The sequence below is a fragment of the Cnephaeus nilssonii genome (assembly GCF_951640355.1).
Source record: "Cnephaeus nilssonii genome assembly, chromosome: 2".
NCBI lineage: Eukaryota > Metazoa > Chordata > Mammalia > Chiroptera > Vespertilionidae > Cnephaeus > Cnephaeus nilssonii.
This window is the reverse complement of record NC_137073.1, coordinates 39,150,357-39,165,045: the sequence shown is the minus strand read 5'-3', so window position 1 is coordinate 39,165,045 and position 14,689 is coordinate 39,150,357. Positions and strand designations below refer to the sequence as shown.

Below are 14,689 nucleotides of genomic sequence, written 5' to 3'. Positions count from 1 at the left end.
GCAATATTTAGGATTCTGTGTTTCTGCCATTTGCCTGCCTTACTAAAGGGACATTTGGAGCCAGATGGATGGGAATGAGGAAAAATATTTAGGCAAAACTCACAGAAGTCATATTTCAAGTTGTTGGAGAGGAAGCTGCATACGAACAGTGTTGCGTGGGAAGAATTAATTAATAGGGAACAATTCTGGGAGTGGATGCTCCTTGGCTGTTGGGAGGGTCAGAGTGAGGGCAGGGAATAACAGGAGATGGACGGTGGCCCGTTTGCCCCGGAGACATGATCAGGCCCAGTGTGTGAAATCACTCACTTCCTGCTCCTACCCGTCACGTCCCCAATAATGTGTTTTCCCTCACTTTTAACAGCACAGTAAATTCTGTTTTCTGCTGACATTTCTCCAGAGACAAAATGCACCTTTCAATGGAAGGAGACAGCCTGTTCAGGACCTTAATTACTTTAAAACAATAAAACATATTCGCCCAGATTTATTACATGAGTGCTTCCTCCCCCAGTCGGAACGGGAATCCTCGGTTCAGTGCCAGCCCAGTTTGCTCTCAGAGAAACGCAGCTCTTGTTTCATTTCGGTGGTTTTCAGACTTCCTTTGGCTGAGTGTTACTTCCCATGGGCCCGGTCTGTGGATCCTGAAGATTTATCTGTGTTTGGTATGCCATTTGCTTAAATATTGGTGTTGATTTCTTTGGTTTAAAACGGGACGGTCCTCACTCGCCTCTCAAGCCTTCCTTCGTGGCCTGCTTGGTCCACAGCTTGTGTCCCCTACCCTCTGCCTCCGAGTCCCCGCGGGACCCAGCTCTGGGGACAGGCCTCCCCGTACAATTGTGACAGCACGCAGGGACCTTCACTATATTTAGTTTTCCTCAGTGTTTGCTGACTCCGTCTGGATAATTCCTTTCAAACTGTCCGGTTTGGTGTGTTGAAAACACTCGGGTATACCTGCAGTCCCTTCTGCGTGGTCCCGTGTCCCATGACTTAAGTTTAGCCACAGGTGCTAACGTGTCCACCGTGGGACCAGAGCAGAGAAGCCTCACTGCTGAGTAGGTCTCACCTCTGGCACGAGCTGGCTTTCTAGCTCAGTGGCCACGAGTGATCTTGTTCATTATCTAGTGTCCCAAACGGTGCGTCCCAGGTCACTTAGTCCCCTTTCCCCTTCTCTTTCTCCCTGCATTCTTTTTTGCTTTTTATTTTTTATTTTATTTTATTTAAAAATATATATATTTTATTGATTTTTTACAGAGAGGAAGAGAGAGGGACAGAGAGCTAGAAACATTGATGAGAGAGAAACATTGATCAGCTGCCCCCTGGACACCCCCCACCGGGGATGTGCCCGCAACCAAGGCACATGCCCTTGACCGGAATCGAACCTGGGACCCCTGAGTCCGCAGGCCGACGCTCTATCCACTGAGCCAAACCGGTTTCGGCCTTTTTTGCTTTTTAAATATGTTTTTAAAAATATATATTTTATTGTTATTTTTACAGAGAGGAAGGGAGAAGGATAGAGAGTTAGAAACATCGATGAGAGAGAAACATCGATCAGCTGCCTCCTGCACACCCCCTACTGGGGATGTGCCCACAACCATGGTACATGCCCTTGACTGGAATCGAACCCGGGACCCTTCAGTCTGCAGGCTGACACTTTATCCACTGAGCCAAATGAGTCAGGGCATTTAAATATGTTTTTATTGATTTTTTATTTATTGACTAGAGGCCTGATGCATGAAATTTGTGCAAGAGTAAGCCTTCCTTCCCCTGGCTGCCGGCACCGTTTTCCCTCTGGCACCCAGGACCGGATGTCCGGTCTAATTAGCATATTAAGCTTTGATTATTATAGTGGTTTTTTTTTAGAGAGAGAGAGTAAGGGAGAGGGATAGAGAGATAGAAACATCAATGAGAAAGGGAACATCATCTATTGGCTGCCTCCTGAACACCCCCTACTGGGAATAGAGCCCTCAACTCCAATGTGTGCCCTAACCTAGCATCTTGGTTCCTGTTTCCTGGGTCGATGCTCAACCGCTGAGCCACACGGGCCAGGTTCTTCCTGCCTTCTTTACCTCTGAGCCAGGGAGCCCCGTCACAGGGCCCTCTAACCAGCCTCCTTTTTGACTGCGAGCCCGGCAGCTGGCGCCTTCTCCTCCTGGGATCTCGGCCCAGCGCTCCCCACCCCTCTGTTACGCTGCTTTCCAACGGGTGTCAACAAGGGACTGAACCCAAACTCTTTCTGGGGCCAAATTTTTCTATGATCCATGTTCCCAGTTGCCTGGTTGGATCATTTCTCTGTAAGTTGTCCTGATAAGAGAACAATTGTTAGGAAATCTGAACCTTGGAAATAACAAGAGCTGAGAACATTCACTGTTGCCTAGTTCATCATGATGTGTCAGGAACGAAATCAAAACCCCAGACTGACCTCTGAGAAGTGCAGGCTCGGGGTCACCAGGAAAAGTAGGGCTTTTGCTTACAAACCTGGGGGGTCCTTGTGGAGAAGGAAGGGTTTGGGCACCCGAGGGGGATGCTTGGGCTGACTCAGGGGGCTCCACCCCAGACATTCAGATAGCAGCCTGAGCTGTGTCACGCCCCTGGGGGGACCGGCTGAGCCCTGGCTGGGTGGGTTCTGGGGCAGCACACGGCCCCACAGGTGGTCTCTTCCTTATACTCGGAACAGCTTCGCTCTCATGAAGGAAGAAAGAAAAGCAACAAAGATCCAAAAAGAGGAAGGAGGGCGAAAGGGAAAGGAGCAGGTATTGACGTCCCAGAGCCGGGCTCTCTGCCCAGGGTGGTTACGTTACCTTACTTACGGCTTTCAGAACCACACGGGTGAGTGTGTGACCCTGCTCTGGCAGATGGGCAACGTAACCTCCCCTAAGCCGGAGGTTACATCATTTATTCCCTCAGCCGTTCCTTCAACCATTCACAGGGATTTGGTTTTGCCTGGCACTGCCTGGCAAGGCACCCAGAATACCAAGATCGGAGACCCAGCCGTTTTCTCAGAAACTCAGTCTGATCACAGGCCAGTATCCCAGACAGCGAGGCCTGCTCTACCATCCCAGGCAGCTCTCCGAGAATAACTTACGTCCTTTACAAACGAAGTGGTGTTGTTCATCGTCGAGATGAATGGGAACAATTCCAACTGTCAGATACCCCCAAATCCCCATTTCCCATCTTGGCTCTTTCTGTTATTCTTCAAATTAATGGCAAATGTAATACGTGTTATTTGCATGGTGCCGTTTAGAAAACGCTCTCATGTAGATGAGCCAGTTTGTGCCTCTTGGCCCCTAAAGATGAGACTCAGTTGGGAGCAGACGGGGGAGTCTGCTTCCTCAGCAGGCTCTGGCTCCCGGTCCCACTTCCTCCCGCCGCACTGCACCCTGCCCTGCACCCCGCCAGCTCACAGCTCACACAGCAGCTGGCGGCCGCCCTCCCCGAGCTGGCTGCGTGCACGGTGCACGGCCCCTGACATGGGGGGGGGGGTGGGAATGAAGTGTTCTGATCTCAGTCTCCTGAGGCGGGTAGTCACCATGAGGTAAGCTAAACTGAGGTGGGGGAGGACCCACAAGCTCTTGAAAGCAGGTTGGGCCTCAGTGAAGCAACATGGTCATAACATATCTGGGAATTGTTGAAAATGACCCAGAGGGTGTGCAAGCCTCCCCCTGCTTCCCCCCCGCCCGCCCCCCCCCCCCCCCCCCGCCACAGTTATCCTAGTGGCCGGTGGGGGAGGGCTGTGAATAACAGGAGTTATTGGAACTGGTGATTCAGCTCTGATTAGAAAGGAGGTAAAAAAAAATATATTTTTAATGATGGAGGATTAAGCATTCTTTAAAGCATGCCAAGTGTAGTCAGGGGTCATGTCCCAAACCTGTACTTTCCCACCTGGATGGGCCTTCTCCACAGACAGGCTGCGAGCACGAGGAGCAGCGTTGTTTTTGCCTCTGAACTTGCTCTGTCAGCGGAGGCCCAGGTCAGAGCAGTTACTGACACGGAGTTGCTGTCACTCAGTGGTGTGATCCTGAAAAAGCCAGCATTCCTGCTTCCCAGCTTCCTTATCTGTGTCTTGAGACTAACAGTCCTATTCCAGGGAGAGGATGGGAGAAAGGTCACGTGAGGCCACGTGGAAAGATTATACCAACCTAGTAGGTCTGAATCACGTCAAAGGTTTTGATTAGGGGATTGGGACCGGTGAGACTTGCAGTACGAACTGGCGGGGTGTCCGTGGCCATTCGTGTATGTGAGTCTGCAAGTGAAAACGGTGTTGGTCCGAGTTAATATTTCTCCTGGCCAGGTGAGTGGTTGAACAAGGAGAGCTATTAATACTGGAAGCGCCACGTTTACTCCTGTCATGAGTAAATACCGATTCTACAAACACTTATGAGGCACTTCCTGAGGGCGGCTCTGCGTACTAGGCCCTGGCGATAAAGTGTAAAAAGAGGGAGAAAGGATATCCTGTCCTGGCCCGATGGGTGGAGCCTGCAGCTCAGGGCGGCGTCGATCAAATAGCCGCACGGACACAGACCCGCCGTTGCGCTAAGCGCTTCTGAACAGAAGGCACCGCTGGTCTCGCGCGGGAAGATGTCTAGTTGGAGGCTGTTTCGGAGGAGACACGTCTCGCTTGAGAAGGACTCAGCTACACAAACCCCCCCAATCATGACAGGCGTGATTACACTGTATTCACATTCCTTGACTTCCTGTTAGGATTATCTGAGTTTCTTGAAAACCAGGACCAGCACCTGGTGCCGGTTTAGTAAGGGCCCTGGACCAGGCACCCGAACTCCAGCCCGGCTCCTGGGGCAGGGGAGACAGGCGGTGGGGAGAGGGACAGAGCGACCAGGTTCCAGGAGGAATCTGCGTGGGTGATGCCACGGCGCCACAGCCTGCAGCCGGCTGTTCCCTGTCCGCCCCCCAACCCCGCCCCGGGTCCCGGACCTGAAATTCAAAGAGGGCCCAGGCCGGTGGGAGTGCTTCCGGGGAGTTCGGCCGGCTGGGTGGAGCTCAGGGTCCTCCCGAGCTCCTCTGAGACACGCCTCTGCCTGCTGTAAGGGAGGGGATTTGGGCTGGAACCTGGACGCACCTGGAATGTGGAGTTTCTGGGTCTAAGGCTGCCCGAAGAGAAACCCATTCCCACCCGGCATGCGTGGAGACGTCTCGAAGCAACACTGTGAGCAGCGAGGTCTGCTTCTTTCCTTTGAAAATTGCATATTGTAGGAGGGAGGCTATTTCCCAGTCGGATGCTTGGGGCCATGTTCTGGGATTTTCCCGGTTTAGACGCACGTTGGCCCGCCCCTAAGGAGTCTTTACTGTCCGGATGTGCTCCAACCACCTCGCCTCGCGTGGAGGCGCCGGTCCCTGTGGGAGCTCTTTCTCGGAGGGAGGCGACCTTTGTGAGCTCGGCACCACGGTGACAGGCTGGCCACGGTGCCTCCTTTGCCCTGTCGTTTAAAACCGAAGATGACAGGGACCGTCAAGGGGCCCCACGTGCTCAGGGCGCACACGGGAAACAGAGAGGATTTCTGGAACATGTTGGCAATCACTTCCGAGTTTTCCTCTGAGACCCAAACACTGCCAAGATCTCGTGGCTCGTGCCAGCGGCCATCCCTCTCCTCCCGCAGCGTCTCCGCGCTCGGCCTGCGCGCTGCGGGCGGAGCCTCCTCCGCTGTGGGCCCTGCACACACGCGGACTGCGGCCCGCTGTGCTGGATCCTGGAACTGCGGCCACAGCCTCGCGCTTGTCCTCCAGGATGTCTGTAGGTTGATTTCCGGTTTTCATTGAAATAAATAATCATTCAAGCCTCCAGCTGGGAAGGGGGTCTGAAGGGTCACCGGGCACTGACATACTAAAGCAACGTGCAACCCGACCAGGGCTCCCTTCTTCCCTGCCAGGCGGCTGGAGGAAGTCCTGGGTCTTTGGCAGCTCTTTCCCCAGAGCGCGTGAGAGAAGGTTGGCAGACACTGAGTTATGGAGGAAAGGGAGGCAGTCGGAGTGCTTTTGTCATCCTTGGCACACGAATCCTAAGTTACAGCAACGAGATCAGGCCTTCTGTGGGGACCACAGGGCACCTGGCATCCTCAGCAGTTTGCTTTCGGTGAGTTCCCTCTAGCAGACTCGGCCGGCCAGGCTGGCCTGACGTGAATGACTTCGGGTGGTTACAACGGGAAACATGTTAATGCTCACTGATACCGTCTCTGGGGGAACCAGCAACTGACAGGATTCCAGAAGGTTGCTGTTTGAAGGGCCTCATCAGTTCCGAGGAGAGACGGGAGGAGCCGAGAGTGAACATATGTGCTGCCCATTAATTGATTTGCATCGTTTGGCAACGGGCCCCACCGGGGCTGTGACCTCTGTTCCGCTCAGAAGAGCCACCAGGAAGTTGTGGAGACAGATGTGTCCTCTCCTCATCTTGAGTCCCCTGACCCGCGGGGCATTCGGCCACTTCTTCCCTGAATCGCCCTGGGTCTGCTGCTGCTCACATCTGCTGCTGGTTCTCCTCCCTCCACACGCACCCTGTCCCAGGCACCTCTCCTGTGGGTGGTGCTGGACTTAGCCGCATGGCGCTGTCGTTAGGAGTGTGGGAGGGGAGGGAGGGAGGAAGGGGGGTCCAGAGGACTTCACCTTGAGAGCCACTGAGATTAACAAAACAAGTGTTGGCCTGTGGAAGGATTCTTAGGCTGTGTGTGTGTGTGTGTGTGTGTGCGCGCGCACGCATGTCTATGTGTATGTGCGTGTGTGGTTTTTTAAAAAATATATTTTTTTATTTATGTATATTGATTTCAGAGAGGAATGGAGAGGGATAGAAACATCAATGATGAGAGAGAATCATTGATTAGCTGCCTCCTGCATGCCCCCTACTGGGGGGGGATCGAGCCTGCAACCTGAGCATGTGCCCTTGGCCGAAACTGAACCTGGGACCCTTCAGTCCTCAGACCGACGCTCTATCCACTGAGCCAAAGCAGCTAGGGCACATGTGTGGTTTTTTAATGTGCATGCCAGCACATATGTGTGTGCATGTGGGGTGTAATAACTTCTTAAATTGGTAAATTTCTTCTAGGAGAACATTTCTATATTAGGTCCTCTGTCTAGATGTTTTTAATTCATTTTGGACCACAACGGGGTTTGATTCACGAAACTTTCTCCTTTTTCTGTGCTTAGGTTGGCAAATCCCTGCTATGCTCTGGGGCCCGCCCTCCTTGTCCCGTGTTGGGACGGGTCACTCAGGATGTGCCCTCGCAGCGGCCCCTCTGCCTGCCTGCCAGGGCGCTCAACCACTATGGTCGGGGCTGGGGAAGGCTCACTGAGGGCAAACCTGCCTGCCATGTGCAGCTACCGGGGCCATCGGAGCGCCTCCTGGATGTGACCTTGTGACACGTGTAGAGGACCCTGAGAGCAAGCTGATGAAATAATTCCTGTCACCACTGAAGCACAAACTTCTCCCCCTGCCTCCCCCCCCCCCCCCCCCCCCCCCGCGCTGCCCTGCTCCAGATCAAAGCCAACCTGTGCAAGTGCACTGCACGCTGCAGACAAGCAGAGCCAGGCTCCGGGGAGGGTGTGGCCACTGCTCCTCTGTTCCCCAGCGGGAGGGCAGTGGGCTGGTGGCCTCATCTCCGTGGTAGGATTGTCTGATTGGTGACCATCTCCCAGGCACCCTCCAGCCTCAGCAGGTCATGGGGTTTTTTAATTGGATGCGCTGAGGCCAGTTGGCCAGTGTCCAAACTTCTCTGACAGTCTTGTGATTTTATTTTTTTACATTTGCTTTTTCTGAATCAGGATCCAAACAAGGCCCACATGTTACGTTTGCTCCTACGTTTGAAGGCCTCTAACTGAAATATCCAGCCGGAGGGGTCAGTGGTGCTGCTGGTGAGAAGCCCTGCTGTTGGTGTCACTGAACAATTCCTTTATCCCACTGGTGCCTGTAAAGTGATAGCTCGACAGCAGTGCTTGGTCAGCTTCCGGTTCCGTTCTGTGGCAAGAATAGCTAATGGGCGTCTCGGCGTCATTCCTATTGCATCACAGCCAGAGGGACGTGATGTCAGCTTTCTCCTTTTTTTGGGAGTTAGGATTGATCGGTAGGGTTAGGTGTGGAGGGTCTGATCCCTCCATTACTAAGTTCCCCATCAACTGTGGTTTTAGCATCTTTGAACGATCGTGTGGTAGGTGGATTATTTCCTTTAGATTCTACAGTATTTAGGTTCTACTTATTTCTACATGTGTACTTCCTCTCTGGAAAACTTCTCTTCATCAGTTATACCCAAGATGCAGTGCACACACGATTCTCTTTTTAAAGCAGTTAACAGAATAATGATTTGGTTACTTAGCATGCTCCAAAGATAACTGGTGAGTTGTTGTTTTTGAAAGAATCATTAGACGCTCATGCATTTAACAGAGCTGGTGTCTCACAGTTCAGTCAGCCGTTATTCTTTTTGGTGCTCCTATAGCTCAGCGTAGGCTGGCGGAGCCCATGGACACCACCACATGGCCTTCCTTGCTTTCCGGTGTGAGAAGGGGCTCCAGAATCATCTTACACATTTCCTGTCCCTGACCTAGCGTCGGACATTTCTCCAGGGGACCTGATTCTGTTTAGCAGGAAGATGGCATTTAGAGACCACGATCAGGTGTGCCCAGTTTCTGAAGACTTTGCGTCATGGCGAGGGACCTGCAAGAGATACACAGAGGGGACCCAGGTCTTGCACTTGGGCACGGTCCATGGCACTGCAATCTCACCAAGTGCATTAAACAAAGTAAATCCCACTTGAACCCCCTCAAACAGGGCGCATGTTTGAAAGTCCCTTGGTCTTTGCAGACCTTGCTTGAGTCTGATTCCTCCTCACCTGGGATGAAGCAGATTCACTGATAACTGTTAGGTTCTTCCCTCTCACCCTCCCTGCTAGCACGGGCTTCTGAGGCAGGAGGTTCAGGCCCCGTTTTGCAGCCTCCAGAGGTCACTCCAGCCAGAACTGCCCCCTTCTTGTTCCGTGAGCCCCAAGGGGCTGCACCACCCCTCCCAGAATGGAGTGTGCCTTTGGGGAGTGTCTCCTCACACGCAGACCTCCTGGTCCAGGATCGCTAATCGTGTTGTAAGATGCTGCCCACAGGACTGAGTCCTGCGCCCTCACAGAGACCGCAGAATAGATCCATATGACGCAGTCTTGGCGCGCTCACCACAGCCGCCCCTAATGGGTCTCCACGCTCCGGGTCAGGGTTGCGGCCGGCCCCTGCGGAGGGGACGCCTGCGGAGGGGAAGCTCTGAGTGGTGTCCTGTGACTTCATGGAGCTGCTCAACTGCAGGCATGACATGTGGTTGGCCTGGCTTCTACTAGGCGGGGGCAGTGAGAAGGAAGGTAAATGAAAGAAAGAGCCAGTGACTTTTTTGAACTGCGTAAGAGTACACATATGTTAGCAAAGCTATTTGCAAACTTCCCCAAAGCCAGTCTGAGCTTTCTGTCTAAAGAGCAGAAGAACATAATTGTAGTTGTTATTCTGTAAAAATGATGCCCTGGCCCATGGTTGGGGGCGCCTCATCGGGCTCTCGTAGTCTGACTCATGGCTGGCTCTCTCCCACTCTGTGGCACGGGAGCCAAGAGCCAGAATCACTCATGACAGCTCAACTCAAGGGAAAGGCTGTATGTCCCAGAGGCAGCTCCTAGACACAGGAAATTGTACAGCCAAACAAGGTGGACTGCAGCTCACCCCAGCCCGAGTACTTCTGCAGAACCCACACGTTTGGAGAGGGTCTGCAGTTGCCCAGGCATCACCATTGGGAGGGCCCATTTCTCCGATTCCAACCTCCGCAGCAGCTGCCTCCCGCCACAGTCGGCTACATCCTCCCAGCGCTTGCCTGGAGGGGCAGCCAGCTCCATCCTGGTCCCTACCTCTTGTCCTAAAGTAATCCTGAACCCTGTCCCATTTGCTGGCCCCCCTCCCATGCCCTGTAAGGCTTCAGAATCACAACCTACTTCCCACCCAGCACCGGGGCTGAGTGGCTGACCTTCCGGTAGCCCTGGGAACACTCCGGCGTGAAGTGGAAAGGAAGCTCATGCCGGTTTCCCTTCCTGGGGATCTTTCCTCCTCAGTCTCTTCTGGCCGTCGGGCAGTCCCCGGGGAGGGGAGGTTGAAGATGAAGATTTTGTGCGCTGCGCCACGGCGCCCAGTAGGCTGTGTGGTGTCAGGAGAGGCCAGACGGAGCCGGTGCCAAGAGCGGAACAAAGAGGCCTGGGGAGAAATGGGACCTTCCGCTGGCCGACCTGTACCCGGGCTGCGGTCTCTCTTCCGTTTTCTCCTTGGGCTCCTCCAAGCCCCCAGATGAGTTGCCTTCACCGAACATGAAAGGACGGTGGCCGCCGCCCGGACGACAGTGACAGTGCAGGGCGCGGGGAGCGGGGACAGGACACGGGAGACAAATGCAAGCAGCTTCTAAGAAGTCATGCTGTTCATTTCCCTTCCCTGGCTCTACAGCTCATCCGGGCTTCTGCTCGCTCTCCGAGGAGCGGTGGGAGCGGCGTGTGTACTCGTGCTCTCTGTCCCCCCGACGAGAACACGCAGGAACACACATGCGCACACCCGGGCAGGCAAGAGCACCGGGCTTGTTTCAGGTGTTGGTCTCCCCTCTGGCTTCACACGCATTTGTCTCTGCCTAATGCTCTCAGGGAAAGGGGTGAGGACCGGATACGGCAAGGAGCACGCGGAGGAAGCTGGTAGAGGGAAGCATCGAACCACAAGATCCTCCGCCTGCCCCTCGTCATTCCTTTCCCCGCTTCATGTTGATCTCTCTCAAAAAAAAAAAAAAAAAAAAGGCAGAGTAAGGCCAGCAGGGCTGCTGGTCCCCATGGAGCACCGCCTGCCCGTGAGCTTCCAGCGGGTGCAGCCTGCCCGGGTGACAGATGTAGAGCCTCGACCGGGGCCGGCACTGCCGCCTGCCCGCTTGGCTGGTGCCTTGTGCACATGCGCAGTTCCCCGGGCTCTCCCTCCTGGGACAGCCTCAGGGGTCAGAGGCCAGGAGGGGAGGAAGTGTCTGCCAAGGACGTGCAGAATCCCAGGTGAGCCCTGGTGCTGGTGGGGATCAGTCTCTCACAAGGAGGTTCCGGGCGGGTGGCCCCGGCAGGGAGGCCCTGATGCTACCCGGCTCGGCTCAGCTCGCAGGACTGTGCTGCCCACCACCCCACGGGCAACCTGCGCCTCCGACTTGGACTCCGCCTGATTTCCCCGGGAGCGAAGCAAGCATGGGGGAGAAGGTGTGGCACAGGCACAGTATTAATGTGTCAACCTTCCCAGCACGGCGGTGGGGCGGGGGGGGGGGGGGGGGGGGGGGGCAGCGAGCTGCCGGAACCTGCGGCCTTTGGTATTTCACATCATGTCTCAGCTCATGAACCGAGACAGCGGGGACTCTCCGCAGCCAACCTTGGCAGGAATGATGCTGGGAATCTGCCGCTTCCTTAATTCGTGGAAGCAGCAGCGAGGAGAGGGTATGGCCCTCTCGGGGGGCGCCATTCAGTGGCGAGGTGCCACTGCTTAACCCGACGGCTCAGGGACCCAGGCCGGGTGCACCTCATTCATCAACTATATTGCAGGGCTGCTAGTCACCGGCTCGCTACCAAGTTGGACTCCTGGCGCCGGAAATTTAGTGTGTGACAGCTGCGTGCAGCCAGCGGTGTCCAGCATTTTAAAAAGGTCAATTAAGAAACGGTGGATGGCGATGCAGCGAGTGACAGCCCAGAGGGGTGAGCAGGGCCGAGCAAACAGAAGGGCCGAGGCGTATATTACTGGAATTGAAGTGCCGGAGTGAAGCGTGGTGGGAGGAAATCCATTGTCACAAGCCATAAAGCACACCCGAGTTTTGCAGCGGCGAGCAGTACAGCTGTTCCCTCCCCAGGCAGCGCGGGCAGCAGCCTGGGCGCCGAGGGCGCTGCAGACAAAGGCGACACCTGCATCGGCTTGATCAATCTGCAGACAGAAATCGTTACCCTCCTCGCTGCTGCTCCTCGGCACTTTCTGTTCTCCCACGCGGGGAGCGTCAGGCAGCCGCCGGAGTGATATTAGGAATGTGGGTCATGTTGTAGAAATCCATATTTTAAGCATTTCCCCAAAGCTGGGCTCTGCCTTCTCCTCCGGGCGTGGGGCGGGTGCGCGGGCAGCGGGAGTCGGAGCGGCGCTTCCTCAGACCGCACATCTGCTCCCGGCTTCCCTGGGCACACAGACGCGGGGACAGGCTGTCCCCTTGACACTGCCATAGAGGAGAGAGGGACACGCAGCCCTCAGAAAAAGTCCATTTCAGCTGCGACAGGATCGGCTGGTGGTTGGGGGAAGGTACCGTGTGGGGCTGTGCTTTGGAACGGAGACAAAGGGGTCTGAGAGGCCAGGGCCAGCTTTTTTTGCCACATCTACCTGTCAAGCTGGAAATTCAATAGAGCAATGGGAGTGCTAATTGATATGCAAAACAGGTTCAGGGTTCCTAGAAATGCCTAATGATCCTCCAAGTCGCTGGGAATGCAGAATTAAGACACGCACTAAATGATACCAACCTTTCTCCTTTTCCTTCTTAAAACCTACTTTGGGAAACTTCACAGGTTTTATGATTAAAACAGAAAGTATTGCAATCAGTGCGGTTTGTCTTTCACACACTGGATATTTATTATTAGAAAATAGCTTCGATCAGCCGTCAGTACCAAACGAGTTGACAGGAGCGTGCTTCTCACCATATATATATATATATATTTTTTTTTTTCCTCCTTAAATGAGAATTAAATAAACAGCACACTGTGGGGAGAGTTGCCACACCTCTTGTTCCTTTAAAGTCTGAATACTTAAATGAGATTTAGTTACAAAACATCCTTCAAACATGACTTGTTCTCCAGTTGTTATGCTGTCTGTCCCCTTGAGTACGGGACATAAAAAAGAGATGAAAAAGACCACTTAAGCTATCAAATGACCCCCAAGAATCTACAGTAGAAACCGGCAACAAATAAACGAATCCAACAAAACCCGTCCAAACCAAGACACCAGTTTTAACATTGGCTTTTCAATTTGATTATCATCTAAGTTTAATAAGTTTATATATCTGAAATAGTAATAAAAAGGAAGAATCGAGTTGCATCCTCAGCAGGACAACCTTCCTCATTTGTTAAAGAGGTGTTCGGAAAATTCCATACAGTATCTGCTAAATAAACATGTTTGGCAGCTTAGCAAATATCAGATGATTGCAGCATCCGTGATTGGAAGTGAAACAGCATTCGCTTTCTCCTGGCGGAGTTCATTGCTCGGGGCGCTGTGTTCACACGGCTCTGGATGTTCGTAGACCCACGGGCTTCAGGAAGGGTTTGGGGGTGGCTCAGGGCACCGCCCCAGTGCGGACACTTCCAAACCCAAACAACGCATCAACCAACCAACCACACAAACGTCAGACAATTGTCTCTTTTGAGTTCCTCTTGACAGAATGGAGGCCCAGCAAGGACTGCTGGTTAGAAGGGATGTTGACAGACTTTGGAATGAGGAGAATCACCCTTTGATTGGTCCGACGCCATTCGTTGTACAATCGACAGTGGTACCTAAATGACACCTGGGGTGAGGAGAGGAAAATAAGGGAAGGTTTCAGGTAAGCAGACGCCGATAATCAATCCAAAAAACAAACATGTCACTTAAAGGAGCTGCAAACAGCTGGCAGCGGCACAGCGGGGCAAGGGCCTGGCTGAAACTGCTCCAGCAAGCAGCCGAGTGTCGGGACCCTGGGCACCAAGCAAAGAGCGCCCGCATGGGAACGCCTGGGCGCAGCTCAGAGAGCAGCTTCCTTTGCTCCTCCTCATCTTGGGTAAAATCAGGGTGCCAATAGGAAATGAGGCTTCTTCTGAGTTTGGACTTATTTGGGGGATAGTGGTGTTTAGGTTTCAAAGCATCAGTGATGAAGAAGGTTGGCTGGAAGCAGCGGGCACAGCGGGTATAGTGCCAGCCCTGGCCCCGCTGAGGGACCGGGCAATGTGCCTTCCTGGTCCTCAGGGAGGGATGCCGGGGCTTCATGTGCCCTCCTGCAGGCTGGACCCCGCACAACTCAAAGGACGCCATTCGCACCGATTGTGAGGGGAAGGGCATCTTTTGTACTTGCCATGGACACCCTGTAGAACTGTACTGGGTGGCCCTGATGGGTGACCCCCAATTGCTCCAGCTCCAGCATTCGATGGCTCCCAGAGGGGGCGCTTTGGCATGGGCACGGAACTCCCCTAGTCAGGTCTTCTTCAGCCACAGTGCCTCGTGCCTGCCTCGGCATGGCATAGAGTGCCCTGGGCATCAGTGCACTTGTCTTTCTCCCTGGCATCGTGAGAGCAGGGCTTGTGTTGTTTCCATCTTTGCAAGGCCTGCACCTAGCACAGTCTGGCACTGGGACGTTGCTCAGTAGAGTTTGCTGAGTGAATGGATGAGTGGATACATATCCTATGCTTTCTAATTGCAACAACTGCTTAAGATTTAAGCCTCTGTTATATCTATGTGACAGTATGAAGAGTAAACTCAGTTAATTGTGACAGAACTGTGTGCCCAAAGTGCTTGCTTCTCGTGTAAATACACTGGAATGAGAGGATTACATATGTGGCTTGTTTTGGAGAAGGCCGGCATGAAGCACGGATGGACTGCCCAGGAAATGCACAGTTTCATCTGTACTTTTGAAGGTGTACAGACGCCTTTACAAATGGGGACAGGGTCCAGGCTGAGTGCA

At 53.7% G+C, this 14,689-nt stretch overlaps 1 protein-coding gene across 2 annotated transcripts in view; it reads right to left on the bottom strand.

Annotated features, from left to right (window-relative positions):
- Positions 1–12,599: 12,599 nt before the first annotated feature.
- MARCHF3 (membrane associated ring-CH-type finger 3) overlaps positions 12,600–14,689 on the bottom strand; it is a 144,970-nt gene continuing 142,880 nt past the window's right edge. For both annotated transcript variants that reach the window (XM_079779584.1, XM_079779585.1), the window contains exon 5: positions 12,600–13,543. In XM_079779584.1, coding sequence (XP_079635710.1) covers positions 13,385–13,543 — 159 coding nt within the window. In that variant the 3' untranslated portion in view covers positions 12,600–13,384. The remainder of the gene's footprint in view (positions 13,544–14,689) is intronic.